General features: G+C 33.3%; 2 protein-coding genes across 2 annotated transcripts; one reads left to right on the top strand and one right to left on the bottom strand.

Moving 5' to 3' along the window:
* The first annotated feature begins 1,589 nt into the window (after positions 1-1,589).
* LOC139853213 (RGS1-HXK1-interacting protein 1) lies at positions 1,590-7,475 on the top strand. The gene is made up of 8 exons (XM_071842592.1): positions 1,590-1,861; positions 3,293-3,359; positions 3,605-3,682; positions 4,067-4,119; positions 4,242-4,378; positions 5,088-5,152; positions 5,292-5,350; positions 7,084-7,475. The coding sequence occupies exons 1-8, from the start codon at positions 1,664-1,666 to the stop codon at positions 7,171-7,173; spliced, it is 747 nt and encodes a 248-aa protein (XP_071698693.1). The 5' UTR covers positions 1,590-1,663; the 3' UTR covers positions 7,174-7,475.
* Positions 7,476-9,299: 1,824 nt separating this feature from the next.
* LOC139855673 (pentatricopeptide repeat-containing protein At5g56310) lies at positions 9,300-10,903 on the bottom strand. Its single transcript, XM_071844917.1, has one exon. The coding sequence runs from the start codon at positions 10,895-10,897 to the stop codon at positions 9,524-9,526; it is 1,374 nt and encodes a 457-aa protein (XP_071701018.1). The 5' UTR covers positions 10,898-10,903; the 3' UTR covers positions 9,300-9,523.
* Between the last annotated feature and the right edge of the window lie 16,147 nt (positions 10,904-27,050).

The following is a 27,050-nucleotide window of genomic DNA, read 5'->3' as shown; positions in this document are numbered from 1 at the left end:
TAACAATTATCGTGTTTTTCGAGCGTATTTTGAGGTTTTAGCTATTGGAGTTTAGATATTAGGGTTTAGATATCAGGGTTTATAGGGTTTAGATATTAGGGTTTAGAAATTTAGGGTTTAGGGTTTAGATTTAGGGTTTAGATTTAGGATTTAGATTGAGTTTTTAACACGAACGGTTTAGGGTTTGGTGTTTTGGGTTTATGGAATAAACCCAAAACACCAAACCCTAAACTCTAAACCCTAAACTCTAAATCGGGCTAAATTTCACTTCACAAAACATGAAAAAAAACGTTCATATTCTTCACGAACAATATTATATTGAATGTTATTTTTGTCGATCGTTTTCCCGCCTAAATAATAACATTCATCACGGGGTGTCTCTTCTAAATGTTCATATTTTCGTGTGATCTTGATGCCGGAAAAAAAAAATTCAAAAAAATGAAATTTTTTTTTTGCTTCCCCCCGCTTCCCCCCGATTGGTTACTTCCCCATTGATCCTACCCCTATATATATATATATATATATATATATATATATATATATATATATATATATATATAATGAGAGTAAATGGAAAGTAGAACGCACAACGGGGAAGAAAGTTGCTAATAAAAAAATTTGCTCTATTTTCCTATAACTCTAAGACTTAAACGTTTGTATAGTTCCAGACATACTGCAAAGTCTATGACTTGGCATGCTATTGGACAGTGCAAGGAAGAGGGTAAGATGCGTCATCCGGTAGATGGTCGAGTGTGGAAAGAAATTGACGAAAGATATCCGGATTTTGCACAAGAACCCAGAAATGTCAGACTAGGGTTGGCTGATGATGGTTTCAATTCGTTCGGCAACTTGAGTTCGTCTTACAGTATGTGGCCAGTAATATTGACAACGTACAATACGCCTCCGTGGATATGTATGCAAGAAAGTTCTCTAATGTTAACTTTGTTAATTCTTGGTCCCAAATCATCTAGAAAAGATATTGATGTTTACTTGAGGCCTTTGGTTGATGAATTGAAGACGTTATGGTACGAAGGAGTTCTTACGAGAGACTCAGTTTCAAACACGTTGTTTACATTGAAAGCAATTCTTGTTTCGACCATCACGATTATCCTGCCCGTAGTAGTTTGTCTGGTTGGAGTGGCCAAGGCTATAAAGCATGCCCTACGTATAACGAAGACACTCCTGCAATGCGTGTGCAGAACAAAATTACTTATGTGATTAATAGACAGAACCTTGAAATGAATCACCGTTACATTATGATTTATGAGATAAAAGTGTAGATACATCGAAAAGTGATGTGCGAGAATCACCTTTCTAGTAATTATTTTTACTAGGATAGGTTTTGCTATTGCTAGAGGTGTGGGGGCCCAGATTGTCTCTAGGCTTCCCACTAATTTTTTGTAAGTTTTAAAACTTTTAAGTTTATTATTATTATTATTATAATAATAATAATAATAATAATAATAATAATAATAATAATAATAATAATAATAATAATAATAATAATAATAATAATAATAATAAATAATAAATAAATTATTAATTAATATTGATAATTTGATAAAGAAAATGAAAATATGATATTGAATCTAGTGAAAAAAAGCAAGGAAAGAATAAAGAGGAAGTTTAATCAACCGAATACTTCTTTGAAAGGGCGGAGAAAATGATCGACGGCGAAGTTGCCGCTAATACACCTCCTGATTCCGGCGAAGGTACACCGGAAAATCACCAGCTAGACAAGTCATGGCACACTTACATTTCAGAAGATCTGCCTCGTACGGTACAGGAATCTGCCGATTCCGCCGTTCGTTCCGCCCGTGAGCTGCAACATAATTCATCCACTCATATCCGAACTCTTCAGGTATTCTATTCTATTTCTATCAATACATATATTTATATATATGTGTGTGTGTGTTTAATTGCTCGTACATTGTTTACTTAAATTTAGGGTTTCAATATGTCGTATATATGAGGGAGATGATGATGGTTAATTATGATTACCTAATTAGGTAATTAGGAAATTTAGTACTCTGATTGTTTGTAAATTATTCAATTTTGGATTTTGAATTATTTATAATTATTATAACCATGCTCTACCTCATTAACATCTACAAATATTGATAGATATGTAATATGTATGTATTCCCTATGGTTCTTGTGATTTGTTTCCAGTTGTCCTTTTTTTTAAACGCAAACTCACACACCGGACACAAATATATATACAAATATCCATCCCTGGACTTGAACTCACAGCCTCTAAGTTGAGGGGTTACCTCGGTACGGCTACGCCAATGACCCTTTGGCTAACAAAACGTTTTGGTTTGTCTTTCTTGTTTCTACTACTAAGGGGCTGTTTACTTTATTTCTCATTAAGTTCTAAATGGATATAGATGGCATTATGAGTAAGAAAAACTATATGTAGTAATCAGTTAATGAATAATGTTGTTTACTTTTTTGTGCCGAATAAAAAGTCTGAATGATAAAATTGTCTATTTTATCCCTTAACTGAAAAAACAATATATTTCTATCTAATGAAAAATATAAAGCTTTTAATTCCTTTTGCCATTTAATACATTGTAGCAAATTTCTATATTGAAAGCCTTTCATCTGTAAATTCGTGTTTACTGATGCTAGACTTGATAATACAAACAAAAATCAATTTCAATATACTCGAATTACAAACCCAAATTATTACAAAATTAAACAAGAAACTTTGATGTGAAGAAACTCAAACCCAAATTACACTCTTGTTATTTTTGGTGGTTGTTGTTCCTGTATTTCATGGATCTAGTAGGATGATAAGTAATAGTGAAATTAAAAATGAGGCACGCTTCTTACTGTAGATCAAGAATGGTTGTAAACCATTTTGGGAAAAGAAACAAGTGTGGTTGTGAATAAAAAGTAGATCGATTACTTATGTCAAATGATGGTGAAACAATTTTGAGAAAAGAAATAAGAATGAAAGGGACAAGAAACTATTTTAGGGATAATATCTGTAGAGTTTTTAAAGAGAAGCAAATAAAAGGTGAAATAAGAGTAAAAGAGAAAGGGTAATGATGGAAAGTTTTGGAAAAAGCAAGGCCATATGGGGACTAGTCTACAATTTCACATGACCGATTAATTCATGTATAATGTCATTTCATTAATTTAATACGAAAGTAAACGGCCTATTGGTTGACCGAAAAAGCTGACCATTCACCTCAGCCTCATTAATGCATAAATAAACAGCCCCTAACATTGTTAAAACTTAAAACCTGTTTTGAGTGTTATTTTTTCATGTTCACTTTTCCAGGATCATGTACTTCATTACACATCACAGTATAGGATCTATGAAGACTTGGTCTTCAGCAAGATTAAAGGTGACATCTTTTAGAACTGCTAAAAGTGTTTTTTATAATACACAACCAGCCACAGTATTACAGTAATGCCGCCTATTGTTATTTTGTATAAGATATTTCTTGAACTTTCGGTTAATAAATCCTTATTGCAAAACGTAACCTGCTCTATGTTTTGTTTCAAATTATATATTGTTTCTGTAATTATCTGTAGATTATTTTGGTATATGATCATGACCTATTTTTCTTTCATGTTTGCGCCTTAACAGATCAGATTACAATTGCGAGAGAACACTCAACATTGACTGCTGGAATTGCGATTACAGCCGGTCTCTTCCTCATGAGAGGTAGCAAAAGCGTCTATTTCCTTTATGATATTCAACTTGTTCACAAGGCATATGTATTATTCTTTGTTATATAAGTTATATCTGTTATGAATACCTGCATTTTTAACCTGGATATTTGTACCTTGAATATCCAAGTTACTACCATGAACTCTTAGAAGTCAACAAATATTGGAAGTCAACAAATATTATATTAGTGTGCCAAATATTATTTCAGAAATCACAATATTTTCAATAAATTCAATAAAATGGTTTCGGAGGGTCCTATACCATTTAAATTACACTGGGCAACTTTTAATCTTATTATGATCTGTTTGCTTGAAAGTTGTTCTGGTTGAAATTTAAGTGACAAAATTTTGGCTTATTTATATTTTTTCTTGACTGCAGGCCCTAGAAGATTCTTGTTCCGTCGAACTTTGGGTCGATTTCAGACCGAGGAGGTACTTACTCCACCTCAATCTATCTATTGGCTTATAATCTATCAACTTTTCCAATGTGGTTAATTATAAGGTTGTACCTTTATGTCTGAAATATACTTTTTTGTTGCAAAATGTACATGCAGGCACAGCTTACAAAAGCTGCTAACAACGTAAATGATTTAAGCATTTCAGTTCAGCTGATGAAGAAAGAGAGTGAGAAGCTACTTGAAAGGGCTGCTCTTGCTGAGAAAGAAATGAATTATGGCTATGGAGAACTGAGGTATACTAAATCCTGTGAAAAATGCATGATAGCAGTATAGCACATATTTTGGATGTCTCTTTAACTATAGTTATTTTGAGATGTTTAATTGTTGTTTTAAATGAAAATGAAAAATGAATGTTAAAGGCATTTGCTACTATTTTGTTTGTAAAAGGATATTTTAGGCGCGTTACTAATAGTCGAAACTTCACCAATATGTGTAGAGTCAACTATGGTCGCTTTCATCTGAGATAGGATGCATGTTATGCCTAGTCTAAAGTCAGGATTTTTAAAATCGCTAATCTGGGATTAATAGGCCAGAATCTTGTAGAGATTAATTGGCCAAATCGGAGATTAATCGGATTGGACTTTCTCTGCAGTCTGCATTAAATAATGACTTTCAGAATTATATGTGTAAATGTAGAAGAAAACAATAAACATAAACAAAATAACCTTGTAGAAACATAAACATTATGGTCCAGTTGTCCAAATACACTAAAGTTATGTAGTTTAAATTCATATTAAAATGTTTACAACTTTAACTTTCACCAATTTTGACCTACTAAATCCGACTTTGACCAACTAAGTCTGATTTTGATCCATTCACTGGCGTTTATCGATTTAGGGGATTTTGGAATATGTTAGTTGATTTGCTTCTAAAAAAGAATTAATCGAGGATTTTAAAATGCTGTATAAAGTAATAATCTTGTAAAGTAATCTTAATATGCAGGAATACTGGAGGTCAAATTAAAAGTCTTGCTAAATCGGTTCACAAGATTGAGGGTCAAGCTAATGGTAAGTAGCCTTCAAACCTGATATTTTTGCGGATAACTGGATTCACTTTTTCTTCTATTATAAAATTATAAATATATAGCATATAAAAATTCCATTATAGTAACATGAATGTACATTATATCTTTTGCAATTTAAACAGATCTCGTGGCTGATTTGCGAGAAATTCCCGGTGTAGATGCTCTGCATCTGCGACGAGAGGTAAAGTCATCATCCTGCATATTTGTCTTATATATAAGTGGTATAGTTTGTAGGTTGGGTTGACCCAAAAACTGTATATCCAATTATTGTATTTTTTTACTAGTCTAATTTTTTGATCAACATAGTTAGGTCATATGGCCTTTGACCCATTTCATCATTTTCCTAACAAAATTTTCGATTAGGTCTACTTGACCCGTTAGAGATATTTCATGTAACCCAAATCAAACCAGTCACAAGTAAATAGGTAAAATTTGTCACCTATATATTATAATAACATAGATATTGTATTGTATTATTGTATGTTAAGGGATACAAGTAGGGATGGCAATGGCCACCCGATCCAGCGGATATCCATCCGATCCACCCGCTTCATAATGGATATGGATGAACTTTAATGGATATGGATACGGATATGGATGAACCAAAATGGATATGGATATGGACATGGATGAAATGTTTCATCCATGGATATATCCATTAACACCCGAAATACATATACAAATACACAAAATATATATTATAGGCTTACATATATACTATTACAAATGCATTTACCGTTAGAATTACAATATGTTTTAACGCTATGATGAAATAACTATGATATGGTACATTAAAACATGTATCTCTCACAAAATAAACGAACAAATTACATATTTAATTTTTCATAAATCTATGTTTAATAGTAAATTAAAAAAATGTGCTCTGTTTTCAACAAATGTTAAACATTCTTGTGGATATATTTTTATTATGTCATGTTATATATATTTTTGCTATACTACATTTTTTTCCATCGCATATTAAGCAATATTTTAACTTCTTTTTAATATTCAACGGATATCCATTAACCCGCTTAATCCAGTGGATATGGATATGGATGGATAAACAACAATTAATTGGATATGGATATGGATGAACAAATACTAAATGGATATGGATATGGATATGGCATCACCCGATCCATATCCGATCCATTGCCATCCCTAGATACAAGTACAAAGATATATACTAGAGTTAGACTAATCTTAGTTGTATGCTCATAGTACTTGTATATTACTATATTATCTCATAGACAAAAATGATGAATAGTGACTAGGGGCATTTTTGTCCTTTCATCTTTTTTTTTTAATTCTAATTAAATTTCATTACACCAACGAAGCCCCCCACACTTTTTTCAAATATTCAAATCGACCCCCCAAACAGGGGGTAAGTGTCAAATAACCATTTTCATAAAAAAACTTGAATAAACTCCACCCAAATATTCAACGGGTCATATCTTCTCGCTCGCAACGAGTTAAAATTTTCCGACACCATCGTTAAACTCGAAATAATTTTAGGAACACAATGTCACTAACTATACGCAAAACGGACGCTTTTTAAAAAACGCTAAATATTTGGGGTACTTTTCATACACGTTGATTTTGCGTTAAATTTTTCAAAATGTCGATAATTCCATAGCTAAACGTGGAGATGGACACATATTGTTAATTTAAAATAACATTTAAATCTTTCACGGGTTATACCTTTTAGTTCGACTCGAGTTGCGCTTCAACGACATCATTCTTTAGCCACGAAATAATTTTACAAACTAAATGCAATAAAATACATTGAAAACCAAACCCCCGCCGCTAAGCGAGGGTTCAACAACTAGTTATTACTAGTTGTGTACATAATCTGATTATATATGCAGTGTATGTTAAATTTTAACTAATTTTCTGGTTACACCAATTGATCAGGTTGCTAAAATGGCATCATTATTAAAAGACAATAGAGTTGCTATGGACAAAAGAATAACAAGGATATCTGAGTCGGGTGTTCGGGTATAGTCGCACACCACCGTATTTTCGCAAATGAAACTGATGCTTCATAGACCAAAAGCAACGGGCTTAGTTTTACAAGAATTTTCAGTTGTATTAATAATTCATGCTGATGCTGATAATAGTTGGCAGTACATCTGGGTTTATTAGTGCCCAATTTTGTTCTGTTATGGAGCCAGTGTTGTGCTTGTTTGCTCTTGGCCTGCTTTCAGCAAGCCTTTCTCAATACTTTTTAATACCATATTCCTTTGATTTCTATAGATATTATAATAATTATATGAATATGAATATGAATCATCATCTTTGTTGAATTCCTGCAATTTTCAAGAGAAAAACATCCAGTGCTGATTTTTTTTTTTTTTTTTTTTTTTTTTTTTTTTTTTTTTTTTTGAATGACACATCTAGTGCTGATTTTGGATATTTATTTTTTCTAATCTGGCATATAAGGTCATGCTTGTGGATTATTCATTGTGGTTGTTCTAAGAAAACCAATGTATATTCTGTGTACATTGCATGTAGATGGTAAAACATTATAACAATGAAACATGATGATTATGGTGTTATTTTACCGGATGGAAACCAGTTAATTCGACTCCAAATTAATGGTAAACTCTTGATCTCAGGTTCACACAATTTCCTAGCTATTACACCAAGATATAGTTTTTTGCACAAGATATACAAATGTCTAAGGAAAAATGCCCTTACCAAAATGAATACAGATGTTGTTAATGTAAATTCTATTAAAGATTGTGCTGCTTTAAACCATTTGTATTAGGAGCCCATAAAAATAAATTTAAACCTTGCCTAATCACATGATAAGTATCCGATTATAAAGATGGTTATAGGCTACTCAGATAACATGCTACTTCATTTTCCACCTTTTACCACCTTTTTGGAACCAAATGTTTTTCAAAGAAACATTTACGTATGGCAAAGAAAAGTAATGAACTGACTCCTACAGTTCAAAATCTGGGCAGTCACATTTAAACTCGACTGAACAGATCGTATAACTTCAATATTTTATCACTGCTTAATACGCTAACGGATCCGTAGCCTACTTACATTTCTGGTAACCGCACAATGGCTGATTAACCACCTACCACACTAGATGAGGGTATTACATAACTCAGATTATATTTGGCACAATCAAGACATTATCGAAAAGGTGGTAAAAGGTGATCCAGTGTATGTGGAAAGCACTAATATATAGAGAGTATCAACTTTGGTTATAAACTAAAAAATGTAATTATAATATTATTATATTATAATTATAATTACACGGATTTGTCCGATCATACTTAAACTATCATACGTGACCTATTTGCTAACACCATCTCCGTCAACTTCATATACTTAAACTATCATAAATGTTGCCTTACAACACATGGTCCAAAACAGCACCTTATCAGCCTTATAACACGTGATTATAACTATCCTTACACCTACAGTGGTTACAACATCTACCATACACATCACATGTAACAAACTGCCTTTACTAAACTAACACATGAATATTTCAAGCATACCATCTCTGTTACAGCCTTACAGGTAACATCATGCCAAAGAAAAGAGCATCAAAAAGAGGATACGCAAAGAAGATATGAAAATCCAATAAACCCTAATATGTGAAGGTGGTCCAAATGTTAGCAATAAAATCATGGAGCTACATGGTTCGAAGGTTTTGACTTTTGACCTGATCAAAAAGCCATTGAGGTGCGAGAACACATCATTATCCATCATCTACTTATCATACAGAAGTCGGCCAAAAATCGGTCAACGACCAAAAGTCGGTCAAATCTCCAAAAAATCGGTCAAATCTCGAAAAAATGGTCAAATCTCGGAAAAATCGGTCAAATCTCGAAAAAATCGGTCAAATCTCGGAAAAAACTCGGTAAAATCTCAAAAGTCAACAAAAGTCAACCGCCGATAACTCCCCAAGTTCTCCGAGTTCTCGTTTTGGAGACCCTGCCGAGAACTCCCCGAGAACCGATTTCTGCAACCTTGCCCTTATCCCTTTCATCAGATCAGATTTACTCATTAAATGAACCGATACAACATCACTTTCTGAATTACCTCAAATGAAAACTGTATATTTTCTAACTACATGAAATGATTATGCCAAATATGTAACATTATATCAGTTATCCAGGGATAAAATTGCTTGGGCTTTGACTTTTAAGCATGATTTGTCCACTCTTAATAAATTCATGTAGCCTACAATGTTGACAATACTACATATACTATTAGTACTATACACACAACATACTGTACAGAGTGACAAGTAGTATGTATGATTATATACGTATCTTGTTTTTCTTGACGGATACTGTGCAGATTTAGATACACCTGATACCTATATCTAAATATGAATATTTGTCACCACCATTTGTCTACTTAACAGAACCAAAACTTCGAGTATTTCCTCAGATTGAATATGTGAACGAATCCCGGAAATAAATTCATGAACTCGACTATCCAACTCAATGCAACTCGCACCCGCTATCTTCTTCACACCATTCTCCCTCATCGCTTTCCTTATCAACCCAGACTCATTCCAATGACCCTCGTCAGCATATAAATTCGACAACAGCGAAAAATTCCCACTATTACGTGGCTCTAATCTCATCAATTGTCCCAACGCCTTTTCACCAAGTTTCACATTTTTATACAATCTAGATGCTGCCAGAATTGAACCCCAAATCGCAGCATTAGGTTCAAAAGGCATCATATTTAGTACCTCTTGTGCTTCCAATAAACATCCAGCTTGACATAGTAAATCAATCATACAACCATAATGTTCGATTCTTGGTTTAACCCCATATCGTTGAAACAAGTTGTTAAAATACCAACGACCTGATTCGGCCAACCCACCATGACTACAAGCAGAAAGAACCGCAATTAACGTGACATCATTTGGTTTCACACGTGCTTTTTCCATTCTTGAAAACATGTTGAGAGCTTCTTTCGCAAAACCATGTAATGCTAATCCAGCAATCGCAGTTGTCCACGTTATAACACATCTATCCTTCATGTTTTCGAAAACTTCCATTGCCTTATTTATGTTCCCTGATTTTGCGTACATGTCAATGAGTGCATTCTCAAGAGATACACTTTTGCGCAAATTATTTTCATTTACATAACAATGAATCGATTCACCTAACTCTAGCGCACCCAGCTGTGCACAAGCCGATAGTACAACCAACAACGTGACCTCATCAGGCTGCACACCATTAAGTTCCATTCGTCGAAAAATATCAACAGCTTCACACGCCTTATTCGCGTGAACGTAACCAGTAATCAAAGCAGTCCAAGAAACAACATTTCTCTCAGGCATAACATCAAACAAGTCGCGTGCTTTATCCACCTCACCAGCTTTACAATACCCAGACATCATTGCATTCCAAATTGTTAAATCCCTCACGCGCATTTCATCGAACACCTTACGTGCATCAGAAACACACCCACAAGATGCATACATTTTAACAAACGCTAATCTCACATCAACATTGTTACTTAACCCGATAATAATTGCTTCACAACGAATACCCTTTCCTAGACTCAAACCACATTTGCCTAAACGGATCACACCCTTTAGTAGAAAAGGAACAGTGTAAGAATTCGGTCTTAACCCGATAACCCGAGCTTCGTTGTAAATGGAAACAGCGTCTTTGACACGAGAACTCATCGTGAAAGACTTGATCATAGAGTTGTAAACGTAAATATTCTTGAACATTTTGAACGTGAAAATTATTATATAATTATTATATTGTAATATAAATAATTAAAATAAAAATTATTTGAGACAGCATCAGGTTAACTGGAGGAAAGATTTCTAATGAGCAATTCACTCAAATTTCGAAAGAAAAATTACACCTTACCAAAATAAAACAAGCGCAGTTGAAATTTTTTTCTCTCTTCATTTTCATTAGTTAAGTTAATGACAAAATTTCACTAACGATCCTTGTGGTTTATATTAGATTACATAAATAGTCCCGTGCTTCTTTCCCGTTAAAGATGGTTTTGCGGTTTGCACTTGTTTCACCTGTCACTAATTTTTCGTTAAAAGTTCTAGTTAAATTTTAGCATGTACAACTGCACAAGGTACATGAAAGTATTTTTGCCATTTTACCTATCTTTGGGTGTATTTGGCACACAAGCTTATTGGAGCTTATGAGAACTTGAGCTTATGATTTTAATAAGCTATAAGTCATAAGATCTGTTTGGTAGACATAAAAAGTAGAGCTTACGAAAATCATAAGCTTTTAGGGTGTGTTTGGCGCGTAGCTTATTGAAGCTTAGAAGCTTATGAGAGCTTGAGCTTATGATTTTAATAAGCTTCAAGTCATAAGCTTTGTTTGGAAGATAAAAAAAGTAGAGCTTATGAAAATCATAAGCTCTGAAAAAATAAGCTACTTGTAGTAGCTTATGAAAAAAAGTAGAGCTTATGAACTAAAAAATAAGCTCCACCTAGTTTACCAAACATTTATAAAAAATAATAAGCTCCAACTATCAGTTTCAAAAATAAGCTCCAGCTCCAGCTCATAAGCTCCAGCTCCAGCTCCAGCTCCAGCTATAAGCTCCAGCTCCAGCTACTTTCGTCCAAACACACTCTTAAAAAATAAACTATTGTAGTAGCTTATGAAAAAAGTAGAGCTTATGAAATGAAAAATAAGCTCCAGCTAGTTTACCAAACAATTATAAAAATAATAAGCTTCAGCTACCAACTTTAAAAATAAGCTCCAACTACCAGCTTTAAAAATAAGCTTCAGCTCCAACTCTAGTCCATAAGCTCCAACTCTAGCTAGTTTCACTCAAACACACCCTTCTTCGTTATGTATCAATATGATAGTTGCAACTTCACCTTCAACATCCGAATTTGATTTCATAACAATTATCTCATATAATTTCAAACAAAATACCTAAATTTTTTTTTTTTTTTTTTTTTACTAATTTGGTCCAAAAGCAATAACTTTATAGTTTTTGTTCACATCTAACTATTTAATCACACTAAATCTCTTTGCTTAATCTTTACATCTTTACATGCAAATACAAATATTAAAACAATCGAAAAAACAATATATACTCACAAATAAAAAACACAAGGACCACCAGGGAAACAAGTGTACACTACATGACCATCTTCGACGAATAAAAAGCACATAGACCATTTATGTAATCCGATACAAACCATATGGATCATTCATGAAGTTTTGTCTTAATTATAGAATTAAAGAATGGAGTGAATATGAAAGAAAATGGATTATTTTTTACGGGGGTAATGGTTTGGTGGCTAAGGATGCTTCTTCTTGTTTCGATTCTTTCAAAGTGTTTAGTTTTCTAATCGTATGAGCAATTTGCTTTGCTTTGAGCAAGTGGAAGGAAAGCTTTTAAAACCCGGGTCAAAAAGTAAGAAGGCCTCCCGAGTAGCGGGTAAATTGGGAGTCTTTTAAGTTTGTTTAGTTTTTTCGTTTCGTTTCGTGTTCGTTGTCATTTGTTTTTTGCGGATGGTTGTGGAGTTTAGTTGGATGGTTTGTTTGCTTGTTGGTCTCGTTCAATTAGTGTGTTTTGGTGTGGCTCCTTTTTAGATAGTTCTTGTAGGGTTAGTTTGTTAAGCTTTCTAGTTGTGAGGCTCACCGCTTTGTTGTTTCTCTTTTTTAGGGTTCGTTCATCTTTTTGATGAATGTTAGGGTTCGATCATCTTTTTTATGAAAGCTCCTTGTTTGTTCTAAAGTTTTTTTTCCGTAAAAAAAAAAGAGAGAAAATAAAAATGTTACGAATGGAAGGGATAGAAAAATAGTTTGTGTTTATTCTTGAGTTGAAAGGGAAGTGAAAGATATTACTGGTCCAGATTTAACAACATGAAGTATTATAGAGGGGTGAATACTATCTTTTTGCTAATTTAAACAATTAAGTATATTTAGCATGTAAATTAAACCTTGATAACTCAGATGACACTGAAAGCATATACAAGTATTACAGACTCAAGTTAATTTAAGCTCCCACACCTATGACTAAAACATTCGTGGAGTGTTGGTTTTTATATAGAGTCTATTGACCATGTAAATTATCTATTGACCGCAGGTGTAAACCACATTTGTACATCGGGTCGAAAGCGTGAATCCCTTTTCTAATTCTGTATATAAATCAAGAACACCCCAATACAAATAGAATGTTGGGTTCTCAAGGCTTTGACAAATTATATCAATGAACTTTGCATGCGATGTACTTCTGCATTCCACGTTGTCTTGTAAGGTCACTGAAATGTCCCTTCATATTGATTATAAACGTTCCATATTAATTGATTTCGTTGCGAGGTTTTGACCTCTATATGAGACGTTTTTCAAAGACTGCATTCGTTTTTAAAACAACCCATAACTTTTATTTTATCGACAAGGTTAAAAGGACACCACCTAGATTATCCAGAAATGATAATCTAAAAATATCACACTTACACACTACCAATACATATTGGTTTACAATATTAATATATTACAACAAAGTAAATCTCGAATGCAGTTTTAAACAATATTATACAAACATGCTGACACCAAATCTTGTCCATATTTTAGCATGCAACAGCGGAAGCTCTTAATAATCACCTGAGAATAAACATGCTTTAAACGTCAACAAAAATGTTGGTGAGTTATAGGTTTAACATATATATATATATATTAAATCGTAATAATAATAGACCACAAGATTTCATCTTTCAATAATATACAATCTGTATAAAAATCATTTATATGGTGAACACCTGGTAACCGACATTAACAAGATGCATATAGAATATCCCCATCATTTCGGAACACCCATCGGACATGATAAACTCGAAGTACTAAAGCATTCCAAATTCCAGAATGGGGGTTGTTAGTTCCCGCAGATCTACCTTTAGGATTCACGTCAATTAGGGGCCAGTTCCATAATTCTTAGGCTACCAAGCTAAAAGGGGCATATTCGATTTCGATCATTCAACCATAAAATGTAGTTTCACGTACTTGTGTCTATTTTTTAAAACATTTATAAAACTGCATGTATTCTCATCCCAAAAATATTAGATTTTAAAAGTGGGACTATAACTCACTTTCACGGATTTTTACTTCGTCGGGAAGTAAGACTTGGCCACTGGTCGATTCACGAACCTATAACAAATATGTACATATATATATCAAAGTATGTTCAAAATATATTTACAACATTTTTAATACGTTTTAATGTTTTAAGTTTATTAAGTCAGCTGTCCTCGTTAGTAACCTACAACTAGTTGTCCACATTTAGATGTACAGAAATAAATCGATATATTATCTTGAATCAATCCACGACCCAGTGTATACACGTCTCAGGCTAGATCACAACTCAAAGTATATATATTTTTGGAATCAACCTCAACCCTGTATAGCTAACTCAAACATTAATGCATATAGAGTGTCTATGGTTGTTCCAAATAATATATATACATGGGTCGATATGATATGTCAAAACATTTGCATACGTGTCTATGGTATCCCAAGATTACATAATATATTAGAATACATGTATAATACAATATGAGTTAGCTAGGATATGATTAATATAGATTTGTTACCAATTTTCACGTAGCTACAACAAGAAAAATTATCTAATCTTGTTTTACCCATAACTTCTTCGTTTTAAATCCGTTTTGAGTGATTCAAGTTGCTAGGTTTCATATTGAACTTAAGTTTATGAATCTAAACAGAAAAAGTATAAGTTTATAGTCAGAAATACAGGTTACAAGTCGTTTTTGTAAAGGTAGTCATTTCAGTCGAAAGAACGACGTCTAGATGACCATTTTGAAAAACATACTTCCACTTTGATTTTAACCATGATTTTTGGATATAGTTTTATGTTCATAAGAAAAATCATTTTCCCAGAAGAACAACTTTTAAATCAAACTTTATCATAGTTTTTAATTAACTAACCCAAAACAGCCCACGGTATTACTACGACGGCGTATATCCGGTTTTACGGTGTTTTTCGTGTTTTCAGGTTTTAAATCATTAAGTTAGCATATCATATAGATATAAAACATGTGTTTAGTTGATTTTAAAAGTCAAGTTAGAAGGATTAACTTTTGTTTGCGAACAAGTTTAGAATTAACTAAACTATGTTCTAGTGATTACAAATTTAAACCTTCGAATAAGGTAGTTATATATATATGAATCGAATGATGTTATGAACATCATTACTACCTCAGGTTTTGTGGATAAACCTACTGAAAATGAGAAAAATAGATCTAGCTTCAAAGGATCCTTGGATGGCTTGAAATTTCTTGAAGTAGAATAATGACACGAAAACAAGTTCAAGTAAGATTTCCACTCGAAATAAGATTGTTAAAGTTATAGAAATTGAATCAAAGTTTGAATATGAGTATTACCTTGTATTAGAAAGATATGTTACTGTAAATAAGAAAGATTTCTTGAGGTTGGATGATCACTCAAAGTGGATTTGCAAGATTGGAAGTAAGCTAGCAAACTTGGAAGTGTTGTTGGTGCGTTATTGAGTAGTTATTTTATAACTTGGTTTATGTGTGGATTTATGAACTAGATTGAGCTAGATTTTGATGAAGATGATTAATAACACTTAGAACAATGGAAGAACACTTGAGAGAGAGTAGTTTGATGCATGTAAGTTGCAAAATGAAAGTGTATATGTGTGTGTTCATTCACGTGAAAATGGAGTCACCATATAGGCTCCCTTAGTTTGTAATTTTGTGTAATCATTCATGCTAGTTGCTAAATGATGGTTCCCACATGGTTAGGTGACTCACATGGGCTACTAATAGCTGATCATTGGAGTGTATATACCAATAGTAAATACATTTCGAAGCTGGGTATTGTACGAGTACGAATACGGGTGTATACGAGTAGAATTGTTGATAAAAATGAACGAGGATGTAATTGTAAGCATTTTTGTTAAGTAGAAGTACTTTGATAAGTGTCTTGAAGTCTTTCAAAAGTGTATGAATACATATCAAAACACTACATGTATATACATTTTAACTGAGTCGTTAAGTCATCGTTAGTCGTTACATGTAAATGTTGATTTGAAACCTTTAAGTTAACGATCTTGTTAAATGTTGTTAACCTAATGTTTATTATATCTAATGAGATGTTAAATTATTATATTATCATGATATTATGATATATTAATATATCTTAATATGATATATATACATTTAAATGTCGTTACAACGATAATCGTTACATATATGTCTCGTTTCGAAATCCTTAAGTTAGTAGTTTTGTTTTTACATATGTAGTTCATTGTTAATATACTTAATGATATGTTTACTTATCATTTATCATGTTAACTATATATATATATATATATATATATATATATATATATATATATATATATATATATCCATATATATGTCATCATATAGTTTTTACAAGTTTTAACGTTCGTGAATCGCCGGTCAACTTGGGTGGTCAAATGTCTATATGAAACCTATTTCAATTAATCAAGTCTTAACAAGTTTGATTGCTTAACATGTTGGAAACACTTAATCATGTAAATAAAAATTTCATTAAATATATATAAACATGGAAAAGTTCGGGTCACTACAGCACATACCCGTTAAATAAATTTTGTCCCGAAATTTTAAGCAGTTGGAGGTGTTGACGTATCTTCTGGAAATAGGTGTGAGTATTTCTTCTTCATCTGATCTTCTCGTTCCTAGGTGAACTCAGGTCCTCTACGAGCATTCCATTGAACCTTAACAATTGGTATCTTGTTTTGCTTAAGTCTTTTAACCTCATGATCCATTATTTCGACGGGTTCTTCGATGAATTGAAGTTTTTCGTTGATTTGGATTTCGTCTAACGGAATAGTGAGATCTTCTTTATCAAAACATTTCTTCAAATTCGAGACGTGGAAAGTTTTATGTACAGCCGCGAGTTGTTGAGGTAACTCAAGTCGGTAAGCTACTGGTCCGACACGATCAATAATCTTGAATGGTCCAATATACCTTGGATTTAATTTCCCTCATTTACCAAATCGAACAACACCTTTCCAAGGTGCAACTTTAAGCATGACCATCTCTCCAATTTTAAATTCTATATCTTTTCTTTTAATTTCAGCGTAGCTCTTTTGTCGATTTTAGGCGGTTTTCAACCGTTGTTGAATTTGGATGATCTTCTCGGTAGTTTCTTGTATTATCTCCGGGCCCGTAATCTGTCCATCCCCCACTTCACTCCAACAAATCGGAGATTGCACTTTCTACCATAAAGTGCTTCAAACGGCGCCATCTAAATGCTTGAATGGTAGCTGTTGTTGTAGGAAAATTCTGCTAACGGAAGGTGTCGATCCCAACTGTTTCCGAAATCAATAACACATGCTCGTAGCATGTCTTCAAGCGTTTGTATCGTCCTTTCGCTCTGCCCATCAGTTTGTGGATGATAGGCAGTACTCATGTCTAGATGAGTTTCTAATGCTTGCTGTAATGTCTGCCAGAATCTTGAAATAAATCTGCCATCTCTATCAAAGATAATAGAGATTGGTATTTCATGTCTGGAGACGACTTCCTTCAAATACCGTCATGCTAACTTCTCCATCATGTCATCTTCTCTTATTGGCAGGAAGTGTACTGATTTGGTGAGACGATCAACTATTACCCAAATAGTATCAAAACCACTTGCAGTCCTTGGCAATTTAGTGATGAAATCCATGGTAATATTTTCCCATTTCCATTCCGGGATTTCGGGTTATTGAAGTAGACCTGATGGTTTTTGATGCTCAGCTTTGACCTTAGAACACGTCAAACATTCTCCTACGTATTTAGCAACATCGGCTTTCATACCCGGCCACCAAAAATGTTTCTTGAGATCTTTGTACATCTTCCCCGTTCCAGGATGTATTGAGTATCTGGTTTTATGAGCTTCTTTAAGTACCATTTCTCTCATATCTCCAAATTTTGGTACCCAAATTTTTTCAGCCCTATACCGGGTTCCGTCTTCCCAAATATTAAGATGCTTCTTCGATCCTTTGGGTATTTCATCCTTTAAATTTTCCTCTTTTAAAACTCCTTGTTGCGCCTCCTTTATTTGAGTAGTAAGGTTAGTGTGAATCATTATATTCATAGCTTTTACTCGAATGGGTTCTCTGTCCTTTCTGCTTAAGGCGTCGGCTACCACATTTGCCTTCCCCGGGTGGTAACGAATCTCAAAGTCGTAATCATTCAACAATTCAATCCATCTGCGCTGCCTCATGTTCAGTTGTTTCTGATTAAATATGTGTTGAAGACTTTTGTGGTCGGTATATATAATACTTTTGACCCCATATAAGTAGTGCCTCCAAGTCTTTAATGCAAAAATAACCGTGCCTAATTCCAAATCATGCGTCGTATAATTCTGCTCGTGAATCTTCAATTGTCTAGACGCATAAGCAATCACTTTCGTTCGTTGCATTAATACACAACCGAGACCTTGCTTTGAGGCGTCACAATATATCACAAAATCATCATTCCCTTCAGGTAATGACAATATAGGTGCCGTAGTTAACTTTTTCTTCAACAATTGAAACGCTTTCTCTTGTTCATCCTTCCATTCAAATTTCTTCCCTTTATGCGTTAATGCAGTCAAGGGTTTTGCTATTTTGGAAAAATCTTGGATGAATCTCCTGTAATAACCAGCTAGCCCTAAAAATTGGCTTATGTGTTTCGGAGTTTTCGAGGTTTTCCACTTTTCAACGGTTTCAATCTTTGCTGGATCCACCTGAATACCTTCTTTGTTCACTATATGACCGAGGAATTGAACTTCTTCCAACCAAAATGCACACTTTGAAAACTTAGCGTACAATTTTTCTTTCCTTAACAACTCTAGCACTTTTCTCAAATGTTCTTCGTGCTCTTGGTCATTCTTTGAGTAAATAAGTATGTCATTGATGAAAACAATGACAAACTTGTCAAGGTGTGGTCCACACACTCGGTTCATTAGGTCCATGAACACAGCTGGTACGTTAGTCAACCCAAACGGCATAACCATAAACTCGTAATGACCGTAACGTGTCCTAAAAGCCGTCTTTGGAATATCATCCTCCTTCACCCGCATTTGATGATACCCAGAACGTAAATCAATCTTCGAATAAACCGACGAGCCTTGTAGTTGATCAAATAAGTCGTCGATTCTAGGTAATGGGTAGCGGTTCTTGATGGTAAGTTTGTTCAACTCTCGGTAGTCGATACACAACCTAAATGTACCATCCTTCTTCTTGACAAACAAAACAGGAGCTCCCCACGGTGATGTGCTTGGTCGAATGAAACCACGCTCTAAAAGTTCCTGTAACTGACTTTGTAATTCTTTCATTTCGCTGGGTGCGAGTCTGTATGGAGCACGAGCTATTGGTGCAGCTCCTGGTACAAGGTCTATTTGAAATTCAATGGAGCGATGTGGGGGTAATCCCGGTAATTCTTTCGGAAATACATCGGGAAATTCTTTTGCGACGGGAACATCACTGATGTTCTTCTCTTCAGGTTTAACTTCCTCGATGTGTGCTAGAATGACGTAACAACCTTTTCTTATTAGTTTTTGTGCCTTCATGCTACTAATAAGATTTAATTTCGCGTTATTCTTTTCTCCGTACACCATTAAAGGTTTTCTTTTTTCACGCACAATGCGAATCGCATTTTTGTAACAAACGACTTCTGTTCTCACCTTTTTCAACCAGTCCATGCCAATTATTATATCAAAACTCCCTAACTCGACTGGTATTAAATCAATTTTAAACGTTTCATCCTCCAGTTTAATTTCTCTATCCCGACATATATTATCTGCTGAAATTAATTTACCGTTTGCTAATTCGAGTAAAAATTTACTATCCAAAGGCGTCAATGGGCAACTTAATTTAGCACAAAAATCTCTACTCATATAGCTTCTATCCGCACCCGAATCAAATAAAACATAAGTAGATTTATCGTCAATAAGAAACGTACCCGTAACAAGCTCCGGGTCTTCCTGTGCTTCTACCGCATTAATATTGAAAACTCTTCCACGACTTTGCCCATTATTTTCCCTGGGTTCGGGCAATTACTTCTAATGTGGCCCGGTTTTCCACATCCATAACAAACAAAGGCAGCATTACTTGTTCCGACATTATCTGTTCTTTTATTTCTGTTATTCATTGGGCCGTAGACCTCACACTTTCTCGCACCATGGCCAGTTCTTTTACACTTGATGCAAAATGTCGTGCAGAACTCATTCTGGTGGTACTCTTCACACCTTTTATAACGACCCTCACATTTCCATTCTTATTTTACTATATGACCTTAGGGTTTTATGTGCTCGTAAACTTTATTTGACAAAACATTGACCAGATAGTAAATTTTTAGTCGACACTCTCTGTTAATTAAAGTTTACTTTTTTCTTGGATATTATAAATAAAAATTTTCAATGTAAAAATAAAAACGTAACATTAGTTATAAATGTAAAAATTTTGGGAAATAAATAAAATTAAATAAAAGATAGGGACTAATTTAAAAAGAGTAAAAAAAAATACACTTACACTTATATAAATGCTATTTAATTTAATTAAGATAATTGTTACAAAAAAAATATATATATAAATTATATAAATAAATAAATGAACTGAACTGAACTATGTAATAAAAATAAAAATAAAAGTTATAATAATGTATATACAAAAAAAATCGGTTATGATTAATAAAAAAAAAAGAGAAACTTGATCATTAAGCTAATCTTAATCCTAATCCTAATCTAGTTCTAAGTCTCTACACAAATCCACATCCTTTCTCTCCAAGTAATCTCCTAGTAATCCTAGTATGATTATAATTCAAATTCCCACTCTATAAAAGGGATCCATAGCTTTAGCTTTTCTCATAGCATTACAAATTAAACTCACAAAAATTTTCTCCTCCTTATTGTTTTTGTACGGTAGTTTTGGTAACCTTCTCCACCACCTGCATCAACTAACCACCATCCAAAACAGCCCTAAGTCGCCATACTTTGCTGCTGTAGCAGCCCTCCAAGTCGACGCCAAAACAGGCCATAAATCGAGCTGTGTTCCTGCCTGTTTCTGCTGTATTTTCCGACACCCAAACAACCCTATTTAGTCGACACTTACAGCAGTTTTTCTGCTGTCTTTGGCCGCCAAAAACAGCCACGAACCACCCAAAACTGCTGCTTCATTTTCTGTCTGTTGTTCGCCAATTTACCGCAGCTTTCTGCTGCTCCTGCTCGCCAAAAACCGCCACCATCACAGCCTGTTTCTGCTGCCTTTTTGCAGCTCTTGTTCGCCACTCTTCCTGCTGTTTTTGCAGCTGTGAAACACCACCCAAAACCGCCCCCAAAGCTGCTGCGTTGCTGCTTCTTTCCTGCTGTTTCTGTGTGATCAAAACAGGCCCAAGACCCGCCCGTTTTGTCACTCCTGCTGCTGTATTTTCAACTTCTGTTTCAGGTCATAATCACCACCATTCGCTATTATCTTTTTTCTGCTTCAATAATGAAGGTTATGCTATAGGTAACATTTTATGTATGTATGTATCACTATCACTAATAACTTGATAGTAAGACTAATAATAATATGATAAGTATGAATAAACTAAATGGATTTAATTGATAAAAGATATATATAGCACTTGAACTATAGAATTTAAAAGTATTATGATATAATTATGCTATTATGATAAGGTGATAATGATAAACTTAAAATCATAGGTTGCAAGTTTAGATAAGATAAAAGTGGAAGAATTAAAAACTTATCTAGTCATTTAAAATACAATAATATAAAATAATAAATAAAGTGATAAGATTATAGATATTATATAAAGAGATTATATTAAATGTATGTACAAAACATGATAAGCTTCTATAACGAAGGTTGATTAATTTAAGAATAATAATATTATTACTAAAACTTATACACTAATCTATATAGTAACATTTAATTACACTAAGTATATTATCACTTATATATATATATATATATATATATATATATATATATATATATATATATATATATATATATATATATATATAACTAATAAGTATATTAATACACTTAACGTGAAGGTTATAATTAAAGATAGCGTACAAAGACTACAAACATCATCGCTACTTGTGGCCTAGGGTGATCCTTGGTACCATTATGGGACGCTTGTGGATCTTGAATGCCAAGACTTAGATTCTGGTCAAGAGATCCTGGGCTGCTCGGTAACAATAGATCATTCGAGTGACTTGCAAGTTAGCAACGGAGTTTGGGTGAGATTGTACAACATCTTTGTTAAAGATTATAACCCGAACATTCTTAAATTAGAAGCTTACTATGAGTGGAAGCTTTCCATAAATAGTAGGTTTCCAAATAAAGAAACTTTTGAGAATTAATAACTTTTCTCGAAAATGGTCACTATTAATATAGTTTGCTATATTAATAAACAAACTTTATGTCTATTAGACATTAACTAATTGAGCATTATATCTCTAGGTTGAGATCTCCGCTCAACACTCCGTTCATACTACTTGCGTGGAATATCTACTTGCTACTAAAGTGAACTTCATAGCCCCACTTTTTAACTTGCTTTATATACTTATTTTAAACTTTGGGGTGAGACACATGCCTGCTTTCAAACTGTTTTACGCTTAGACACAAGTACATGAAAACTTTATTTTGATTAGTTCAAACGGTGCTGCATGCTTTGATTCATGCTAAATCCCAGCCATGATATCGTTAATTACTACATATAAATGCAAACTTAGTTATTGTGAGAAGGCCTATTGAGAGCGACGTCTCTAACCATTTGACCGCTGGTCTCTGGTTACATAATAATGATTTAACGACACGAACGAATAAAGTGATCACGAGGTAACTTTTTTAGTCTCGATATCATACACCTCAGCACTACTACCGAACTGATTAAACTTTATAATTAAATCTTGTGGTCTAAACATTATTATAAACCTATGTTGTTCACTCAACCATTTTGGTTGAAATTTTAAGCATGTTTTGTCTCAGGTGAAGATTGCTAGAGTTTTGATTGCTATTTGGACTTTGTTGCTTTTGGAGTCCGCATTTTATCATTTATATTATTGCATTAAAACACTTAGTTTACATTTACTTTATTAAAGGATTCATTGTAATGAATTATACATTCCGCTGCGTTAATACATTGGTTTTTAATTAAAACGTCTCATATAGAGTCGTTCTCGTTTATACATACTTGTGTTGTGATATTGTGAAGTCATATTTCCCCGGCCCTATTTGGGGGTATGACAGAGTGGTATTAGAGCCAGGTTTGTTATAAAGAACCAGGATTGCATTTTATGTGTACCTTATGTGTTAGTTAGGTGCCTTAGCAATCTATAGGACTATAATCTTTCCTGCCTTAATTTTAAGCGCTTTTCCTTTGATCTTTATACTGCTATTTCATATTACTTCATGCTTTTATCTCTGTTGATATTCTGTATCCTTTCCTAAGGATATCAAGCCAAAACTTTATCATCTTGCCTGATCCCAATCCTAAAGGATCGGTGAGTATGTGATTGTTATCATATCCATACATATCTTATGACCATACTTCGCCATTATGATTCAAAGTATTCTTGACTCACACAAAGGGATGTCACTCATGACTCAACATTCCAACATCAACTATCTAAGTTTGATCACATATCCTGACCTTGTGGAGTGATATTGAAATGGAAATATGAATTAGTGAAATATAATGACGCCCGGCCAACGTGATTATATTACGGTAATTTATAAAGAAATTCCAATATCATGACATATGGAATAGAAAGTGAATCAAAGAAAAATTTCCAAGCCATTCATTCAAAAATCTCAATGTTATTACATGAAGGGTAATTATCATCTGAGTTATATACGAAGAGATCGTTTCAACCAAACTATCCATCTCATACCCATGAGTAGATTAACAAATTCTCCTATGCCATAAACACCGTAAAGCTTTACATTCTTTCTTTCTTAAACAACTTATCTCTTTATCTTTGACACTTAATATTCAAGTGCCTCGCTGGAAGGAAGGATGCATTATCTTAAGTGACCTGAAGTGACACCCCCGAAATTTCTTCGAAGCATGACTCCTGTTATCTGTAATTAGGTCCTAGTGTAGATTTTCATAAACCCATTAGAAAACCCGTTGAAGGTAAGCGATAACCACTCGCAAGGATTTCATTTGAATTTTCAACCGTCAATCTCATAAACACCACTTTCACTATTACGTTCTCTGTGCTGAGTGTCATACCCCGTCCAAATTCTTCCTGAATGAATACAATAACATCTGGTATTATTGCGATAAACGGACCTCTATATGCCATGAACAACTCCATGTAATATCTTTAAAATGAGCAAATGCACAGCGGAAGATTTCTTTCATACCTGAGAATAAACATGCTTTAGAGTGTCAACCAAAAGGTTGGTGAGTTCATAAGTTTATCATAAAACAATAAAATTCTGTAATTTTGATAGACCACAAGATTTAAATGCTGCATGGTACAAATGGGCCCAAATCCTATACCCACCTGTAATGTAAATGCGATATCTTTTAAATACACTACACCTTTCTCGTGTACAAAATCATCTTTCATAAATCTTAGTAACCGTACACATATCTTGTGCACAAAAATAACATACACATAACCTGTGTATAAAATCATTCTCTCGATACGTAACATTCACTTTTCATTGCTTTCATAGCTTGGCTTGGTAACCGACCTTAACATATAATGCGCATAATAATATCGCCAAAACAGAACATCTCGTCTGTATAATAATCATATAAACTTCGAAGTACTAAACACCACGCCCACTAGCCCTTCCGTCTAGTGAACATTCTGGGTAGGAGTGTTAAACCCGGTAGCTACCTTTAGGATTCGCGTCAATTAGGCGTGCACTAATTCTCAAAATTAGTGATGTTCCCTAATTCTTAGGTTACCAAGCAATAATAATCAGGGGAAAAATATTCATATCAATGGTGGCAATTATCACGTCCACATAATTCAATGGTGGCAATTATCACGTCTACATAATTCATTCGAGAAATGTTTTACTTGTGTCTATCTCGTTAAACATTTATAAAAGCATTTCATGTATTCGCAGTTCAAAATGTATTTCAAAAGCATTTAATAAAGTAGTTGTAAAAGTAGCGCATGTATTCTCAGTCTCAAAAATGTAAAGAGTAAAAGGGAATAAAATGAACTCACTATACGATATTTTGTAGTAAAATATGCATAAGACGGAACTGAACAATGCAGGGTTGGCATCGGATTCACGAACCTATATCATTTATATATATATATATATATATATATATATATATATATATATATATATATATATATATATATTAACACACATAATTATAATCGAACAAATATATATATATATATATATATCATTTTTATAGTAATAACCTATATGTTTCATATATTCATTTTATATATTTAAAATATAAATTTTGTTATGTTATATGTATTAAATATATTTATCTATATATATTTTAAAATAAAATTAGTAATGATAAAAATAGTAATAATAATGATAATAGAGTTAAAAATGATGCTTTTAATAAAAATGTTAATTTTAATGATAATAAATACTAATAATAATAACTATAAAAATAATAATTTTACTAATAATAATAATGATACTACTATTTATATTAATAACTATAATGATAATAATACTACTAATAATAATACTAATACTTATGATAATAATAATAATAATAATAATAATAATAATAATAATAATAATAATAATAATAATAATGAGTAATAAGTAAACTACCTCAAAGAAGTAGTCTTTAAAAAAATTCCCAAGTCCGGGTTTGAACCCGCGACGTTCCGCTAATCCGAAACATACCATTAAACCATTTCTACTCGCTACTTTTCTGTATTAACTAGATAATTAATCTCCTTTATCGTTTTACTCTTTATTGTCCTTTTCAAATACAGCAACTTCAAAATTTTGGAACTTCAAACATCATTCACGATCATCATTATTTTTTATATATATATATATATACGGCCCAACATCAATTACGGCCCAACAATAATTACGGCCCAACAACCTAATCAATAACTTAATCTAATCTTAATCATAATCGTATAAACCATCATCACCATCTTTATGTACCATTATCAATATTTTTATCATATTCCAACCCTAACCTAATCATAAGCATTATCAAAGCATTCATATCTAATTCGATCAGGAAACATCTTCAAATTCAACACTAACGTCCCCACTCAACCTCTTCTTTTCAATATAGCAGATCCTTGCCTGCTAACTCTTATGACACTACCATTTGCATAAATATTTTGGCCCAAGAAAACATAGTAGCCCATAGGGGTCCACGGCCAAAATTGAATTGTGTTTTCTCGTTCAAATTTTGGATCAAGAATAATTCAAAGCAGCAATTAAATCATTATTTGGTCATCTAGTATATTTGGTCATTCATCCTCCTCTCTTAACACTTATTCATCAACAAGCATCATAATCATTTACTTCTATCACCTTTAACAAGTGGGGTTATGATATATTAGCCATACTAGCTTTAAACCGTCCCATATGCAACCACTCAACCCTTTTGTGGATTTTTAATTCCCTCATGGCCCATCAAAAGTAAAATAATTTCGGTTCTTTTAAAATAAGTTGGTGGCTTTTGTTTGTGGACTTTTCAAAATGTATAGAAACACAACATGTGCAAGCCGTTTCCTTTTAATCTTCATCATCATACCATCACTATCCACTCATCATTATCATCATATCTAAACCTTTATCAAATCAAGTGGGATTTAATTTGTTGGCCATAAATAAAAGAAAAAGTACCAATAGTGATAGCAACTTGGGCGGTAGTAGGAGCAAGAAAAGAAAACGTATGCTATCCT

This window comes from Rutidosis leptorrhynchoides, chromosome 6 (assembly GCF_046630445.1).
Source record: "Rutidosis leptorrhynchoides isolate AG116_Rl617_1_P2 chromosome 6, CSIRO_AGI_Rlap_v1, whole genome shotgun sequence".
In the NCBI taxonomy this organism is placed as follows: domain Eukaryota; kingdom Viridiplantae; phylum Streptophyta; class Magnoliopsida; order Asterales; family Asteraceae; genus Rutidosis; species Rutidosis leptorrhynchoides.
The sequence above is the reverse complement of the archived record's forward strand: the minus strand, read 5'-3'. Positions and strand labels throughout refer to the sequence as shown.